This window comes from Humulus lupulus, chromosome 8, assembly GCF_963169125.1.
Source record: "Humulus lupulus chromosome 8, drHumLupu1.1, whole genome shotgun sequence".
Classification (NCBI taxonomy): Eukaryota; Viridiplantae; Streptophyta; class Magnoliopsida; order Rosales; family Cannabaceae; genus Humulus; species Humulus lupulus.
The window spans coordinates 134,692,811-134,700,183 of record NC_084800.1 but is presented as its reverse complement, the minus strand read 5'-3'; the positions used below and the strand labels follow the sequence as shown (position 1 = coordinate 134,700,183).

At 36.2% G+C, this 7,373-nt stretch overlaps 1 protein-coding gene across 1 annotated transcript; it reads left to right on the top strand.

The window, feature by feature from the left end:
• The first annotated feature begins 4,293 nt into the window (after positions 1-4,293).
• On the top strand, positions 4,294-5,007 carry LOC133796086 (uncharacterized). Its single transcript, XM_062233568.1, has one exon. It carries the CDS (start codon positions 4,294-4,296, stop codon positions 5,005-5,007), a length of 714 nt encoding a protein of 237 aa, XP_062089552.1.
• The last annotated feature ends 2,366 nt before the right edge of the window (positions 5,008-7,373 follow it).

Genomic DNA, 7,373 nt, shown 5'->3' with positions numbered 1-7,373 from the left:
TTGAAAACCCACAAACAATCTCCAAATTTCCCAAAATTTCCTACTTTGAGAGAATCCATACTTCTGAAGTTGTTTTTTTTTCTAATGATACTACACTCCCCCAAACTTATTTCTTTATATTCTTATTTGGAGTGTAGTTCATTTGTCAATATTTTTTCTCTCTTTTTCTCTCTCAATATATTTCTTCCTTCTATTATTGATACAATGTTTTTTAACATGAATCTCATTACAAATCATTCCCCTCCCCCATCACTTTTCATAGGCTCATGGTATATCAAAGGGAAAGATAATAACAAAGTTTAAAATAGGCTCAAAATAAGTGTCAAACAACAAAAGAATCATGTTATGCTCAAAATTGTGTAACTAGGGGTTTAATACATTAAGGTTGGCTTGAAAGGCTCAATCGTTCCGAATAATTTCCTAAATCATCTTCCTAAGCATCCATCATTCCAATTTCAGCTTTTTTATAAACTATGCAAGGTCTAAAATATTTTCAAATCTCAATCCACAAACCCACTTAACATGCATATACTAAAGGATTGTAAAAAATTTATTAATTAGGGCTTGCGTGGCCATTAAAACCTAGATCAAACATCATCACAAAATTAACCTCACCGAGAACACAAATTCACACATTTATAAAGACACCACTCATATCACATGGTCATTAGTATCATCGGCTTCCAAACAACTTGATTCAATAACACTCTAAACAAAAACAAAACAAAATATAAAAATAAATATAAACCTAACCAAACTTAAACAAAAGCTAAACTTAAACAAACTAAGATATCTACAATGAGCAAAGCAATAAAAATCAAATCCCTTTGTAGCGCACCAAATTATTTTTTTTTAGTTTAATTAATTTTGTGCTTTATTTTATTGTTAATTGTTAAGTGTTAGAAATTTATTTTTAATTGTTTGAATTTTTGGTATGAATTATGTGATTTTATTTTGTTTGTTGTTTATTTTAATTATTTTAATTTGTAAGTAAATGAGTTTTGGTTGAATGCACTGAGGTGCATGGTAAGTAGTGATGCACACGAGCTATTATGTGTGTGCATGTGCATGGTTGCATGCTAAGCATGCAATAGCTTTCTCCTACACATAGTTTCCTTTTATTTTATTTTATTTAAGAAATTAAAAAGAAAATGAAAATATAGGGAAATTGAAGAGTGGTGGTCGGCTAGGGAAGTGAGAAAAGGAGGGATTTTATTCCCATTTAATTTTCAAAATCCAATTAATAAATTAAAAATTAGATGACCGTGGTTATTTTGGGTAAGGGGATTGTTAATATTTTTCATTTTAATTATTCTTTTATTGGAATTGATTTTAGGCCTAAATTAGAAGAAATGGTTTGGGAAACTTTCCCATTCCCATTAGGCTAGTTGTTTTTCTCTAGGGTTAGATAAAAGGGAAGAAAAGAAAGAAAAGAGCTATTTTTATCTTTGGTGCCCTCGGCTAGAGGAAAGAAGAGAGAGATATAGAGAGAGTGTGTGAGATAGAGAGACAAAGTGAGAGAGAGAGAGAGAAAGAAAGAAAGAAGAGAAGAGAAATGATGAGGAGGAGAAGAAGAAGAAAAGGATTTTAAAAATCCTAGGCTATGTGTTTGAGTTTTGGTATTTTGATTCTCTAGCTCTTCTCCTCGTCTTTTTTATTTCTAAGTTTTCATGTTGATGTTTTGTTCTTTCTTTGTTGGGGGTTCGAAAACCCTAGGTATACCAAAAAGGGAGAACCAACTTTGTGGGGTTGATTTCTATCAAGGAGGTAGTGAATCTAGTCTTTTGTTATTGTTGTAATGTTAATTTTAGGTTATGGTTATTGATTATTTATGATTGATGTTTTGGGTTTTGTTTCTCATATTACCATACCCTTGTATCTTGTTCAAATTCATAGAAACATGCTAGGGTTGTGTGTGATTTATTTTTTCTTCTGAATGGAAGCATGTATAGATATGTATATATGTATGGATGTGTAGAAAATGCATGTGAAGTTTTTCTTTTGTTTCTTTTGATTTTTCTATGAACTTGGTCATGTTATTTGGAAAATAGGAACATACTAGGGTTCATGTGAATCTGAATGAGGTTATTGGTTTATGGTTTGTTGTTCATGTGGGTTTCAGCCTAGGAGAATTATTATAGCATGTTGATTATGTTTTTTTTATATTATGTCGCATATAATCATTAGAAACATGTTAGATTATTTTGCTAAGATTGGGAATCGGTATTTAGTCCCCTAAATGATGATCTAGTTGGTATATGAAGATTTGGTCTAAGCATTGTTTAAACATGATTAAAAGTGGTTTTCTTTTATTTATGCTTGCTGTTTTTTTATAATTTGTGATGATAATGGTAAATTAATGTTTTGAAATGCACATATGATTTCTCAAAGTGGTATTTGATTTTAGGTGAATAAAAGGCATATTATTTCACATGTTAATGGTGTTTTTATCAAATTAATACATGCAGATTTTTTGTATATTTTATGAAAGAAAATATAGTTTTAATCCAAGTTTGTGATTTTAATTAAATAAATAGTTGCTGGAATTTTTTGTTAATAGTAAGAAAAGTCATTTAAATGAGATAAGTAAAACTAGTGCATCAAATAAAATAAACTTTAAGCTATGTATATGATGAATGTGATATTCTCAATATTTAAATATGTATTTTCACACTATTATTTATGTGCAGTTTTTTTCATTTAAAATGTGAAAAGATTATGATTTAAATTCATTTGTGATTTTTAAACAAATTATTAGTTGCTGAAACTTTGGGTTATTAAGAAAAAAATGATTATTTTATTTAAGAAAAATAAGTCCTACACCCTAATAAATTAAGACTTAAATGATATATATGAAAATGTAATTTTCCACATTTTATTTATGAATTTTCACATTTATAAACATGTTGTACTTTTTAGAGATTAGTAAAATTATTTTCTAAAAAGAAACAAGAAACTTTAGCTACAATTTTGTCACATCATTTTAGGCTATTTAAATAAAAATGGGATTATTATTATATGAGAAATTAGAAAAGGCTTAATGGATTATTATATAAAGTAAATATATTGTATTAAAAATTTTATAACAAATTTTGGGATTTAAAGAAACAGTTAATGGCAAATAAAGTATGTTGCTGAATTTTATTTGAAGACGCAAGAAATAAGCATGTAGAAATTATCATTTCAAAACATTAAATTTTAAGAACGCTCACACATATACATGTTGCATGCAAATGCATTTTTACGTTCAAATATATTCCTATTGTTCAAATACATGACTTTCACTTTGTAACCATGAAGGATTAATATGTCGAATTAGCATTATTCTTTTATGATTTTATGTGAAATTATTGTATGTTTGCAATGGTAGTGCAACTTGTGCCACGTGTGCATGTGCACACGTGGGGTATGTATGTTGGGCATGAGTAGTCTTACGTGATTCTAAGAGACGAACGTTTGGTTATGATTATAGGCTAGTTGTGACGTATTCTCATTTTTGCTTTGTTCAGACATGAGGTATGGAAGTTACATAGAATTTTCGATGTTTTATGTTGTAACATGGTAAGACTTGCATGTTCTAAGAAGTAAAGTACTATGGAAATGAAAGTGCTGTGTTTTGATATGTCATGATAAGACAATGAAATGAAGCATGTAATCTCTATGTTTTGATGTGAATTGTATTACATGTGTTTGTATGATGAATGAAAAGAAAAGGTTGCTAGCGTGCTGAACGCAACGCAACAAAGGAGTTACTAAGGATATGACATAACTCAAGGGTAGACACGCCGAGGTTATTCAAGGACCTAAGATCCCGATTACCTCATAGAGGAGGTTTTACTAGCCCAGGTTATACTGGTTATCTCAAGATGTGACATGGGCAATAGAGGTGCCATGATCACAAAGAGTATGCCTTAGAATTTCATAATGTCAACGAGAAGAAGAGGAGCAAGAGGAGGTAGGGAAGAGGGAGAGGTCGAGGAAGAGGTTCCTCTGCAAGTCCTAATGGTGCAGAAATTCCTTATCTGGGAATGCCACCATCCCAACTAGCAACCTCAACTGCACCGATCGTGGATTTGGCTGCAGAAATAGCGAGGTTGAGGGAACAGTTGAGACAGAGGGATGAGGAGTTGGCTCAAGCCAGGAAAGTACCCCAAGCGCCCCAGGTACCGGTGGCACACCCTGAGCCTCTAGTACCACCATTTGCATCATTGCCTATGGCTTATGGGTTTTAGTCAGTCTATGAGTGTTTCATAAAGAAAGCCCCACCTAGTTTTGAAGAAAAAAGTTGACCCTATGGTGGCAGAAGACTGGTTGAAGTCAGTAGAAGTCATCTTTGATCACATGGAGTTGAAAAACCAGCAGAGGGTTTCATGTGCAGCTCACCTACTCAAGTTGGACGCAAGAATATGGTGGGGTGTGGTAAAGCAGACTCATGACTTGAATACAATGACCTGGGCAGACTTTATTCAGGCATTTGGCAAGAAGTACTATAGTGCGGCTGTATTGGCAACAAAGGTGGACGAGTTTGTGACTTTGGTTCAAAGGAACCTTTCTATTACCAACTATGCACAGAAGTTTGACAGGTTGGTTAGGTTTGCACCTGAGATTGTACCAACTAAAGCCATACGGGTCCAAAGGTTTATGAGGGGACTTAAGCCAATGAGTGTTAGAGATGTCAATACAACCATTGCTGAGGTGGTTAGTTATGCTGAGGTGTTGGATAAGGCACTTGAAGCGGAATACTTGGAGGACCGTATGTGGAAGGACAGTGCTGCAAGAAGGGAGGTCAACAGAAATAAGGGCTTCCATGAGGGCAATAAGAGGAAGGCCCATAAAGGGCAGAGCAATGGCAATGACAAGAGGCCTAGACCCCCTGTCACAAATAGCAATAATCACAACAATCATAATCACCACAACAACCATAACAGTCACAACAATGATCGTAACTGCAAAAATCACCAGAACAACAAAGTTGAGCACCCCGGCTGCCCTAAATGCTCACGATGACACTTGGAATAATGTCAGGCCATCAGCAACAAGTTTTACAAATGCGTTAGGCAGGCCATCTGAAAAAGGATTGCCCACAATGGAAGGCAAGGCAGAGCGGTAACAGTAACCTAGTGTCAGCAAGGGTTTTTGCATTGACCCAAACGGAAGCAGCCAACAGTAACATTGTGGTCACAGGTCAGCTCCCTATTTCTGGTATAATATGTAAAGTCCTTATAGATTATGGAGTGACTCAGTCTTTTGTTGTTATGAATGTGATTGATAAACTAGGTATGCCTGGTAAACTATTTGAGCGTAGGTTTAGTACAATGTTAGCATTAAGAGACATTATGTCGTTGACTAGGTGGTTACAGTCAGCACCTATAATAGCAGAGGTCAGAGAATGACCGACATACCTCATAGAGTTAAACATACTAGATTATGATGCCATACTCGGCATGGATTGGTTATCCAAATATGGAGCGACGATAGACTGTCGGTAAAAGACCATGCAGTTCAGACCAGAGGAAGGAGAACTCTTTTCTTTGAAGGGGGAAGTGGCAGGTTTTTGTACACCCATTATATCGGCACTTGATCGAAATATGATGCAAAATGGGTTTTTGGCATATCTGGCAAGTGTGGTGGATAAATCTAAGGAGACAGAGTTGAAACTAGAAAATGTCCACATCATTTGTGAGTTTTCGAAAGTGTTTCCTAAGGATTTACCAGGTATACCCCTGGACAGAGAAATCAAATTCATGATCGATCTTGCACCAGAAACAGCACCAATATCGAAAACACCCTACGGGATGGCACCTGTAGAGTTGAACGAACTCAAGACCAAGCTGCAGAAATTGTTGGATAAGGGGTTCATAAGACCTAGTCATTTGCCAAAGGGGTAGGGATGCAAATTGTCCCCATGGGTACGGGGCCCCGCGGGGACCCGCCCCTAATGGGACGGGGAATCCCCATCTAAATGGCGAACAAGGCGAGGACAAGAATAATTTTCAATCCTCGAATGTTAAATAGAGCGAGGGCGAGGATGACACTCCCCGCCCCGACGGGGCCACGTTTAAATTATTATATATTTTTGTAATATTTTATATGTATTTTATGTCTGACATTATGTGTTATTGTAGTATATTAGTAACTATTTTAATATTTTAAATTTTATTTGGAATCATGTTTAGTATTTTAAATTATAAATATTGTGCAATGTTTTAATTTACATATAATTTCTTGTTGTCCATGTTTTCACCCAAGGACACGTGATCACCCGAGTAGAACACATGCCTCCTTTTTATAAGGCAATGCCCAAAGGATATGTCCTTCGGAGGTCAGTCCCACAGTTGGAGGTCATTCTCCTCAGATAATGAGAGGGCGTCGACATCTCTCCTGGGCCATGTCCTGAGAGCTATGAATGTCATCATAAGGTTATATCCCAGGGATGCTTGGTAGTCCACGTTTTTCCTTTCCCTCAGTTATATTCTAGGCCGAGGACCTAGTCCTCATAATCTTAAGGATAAACCAGGTGTCAGCCAATACGGATTAGCTGCCTCAGAGGAAGACCTGACAACCTTTTTTGGGCGATCTGCCTACAGTGTTGTCGAAGGTACGACTCGATAACTCGCACTCCCACTACGCTACCTGACACGGAAGTATGTACAGCATGCCCTAACAGCCCCAGGGGCATGTTCCCCGTAAAGCAGTTACCTTTCTACAGTGGGCCCCGCAAATCTCGCTTGGGTCGTGGTGTCTATTCAATTCAGTCCAATGTATTGAAGTGTAGTAATCCCCTAATAATGGGGAGAATGTATATTAATTACAGATGATTAACATTAATGACCCCAGCCTCTATAAATAGGGTTGGGAGTCTCATTGTAATCGGTTGGATTTTCTAGAGAGAAAACTCCTTGTACTCAGAGCTCTAAATGTTGCCTGAGGATACACCATTGGAGCTTTCAATCACTAGCTTACAATTCTGTTAATACCAGAGACTCGTGGACTAGGGTTCTTTTATAACCTGAACCACATAAAAATCCTTGTGTTCTTACAATTTATTTCTTTAATCTCTCCTATTAAGGTTGATAGCAAAAAAGGCAGTCAACATTTTGGTGCTTCCATTGAGAGCTTGAAGAAAGCATTTGAAACACTCACATCCATGGTGACTACACGAAGAAATGTTACAGATAAGGTGCTCCCTCTTACCAGAGTTGTAGGAGGAGAACCCAGTAGGTAACCACCTCAAGACGTACCTGAGATGATGGAGGACGACGATGAATACGCCGAGTATGACATCGAACTTAATGGTGCCGACCAAGGGTATTATGAGAATGAATATCCTCAGCCCATGGAGGCAGAAGAGACACTGGAGGTGGTGGTGCTCT

Bases quoted from the DNA above. Each gene is read 5' to 3' on its own strand.
- LOC133796086 (XM_062233568.1), top strand. From the start codon at position 4,294: ATGGTGGCAGAAGACTGGTTGAAGTCAGTAGAAGTCATCTTTGATCAC.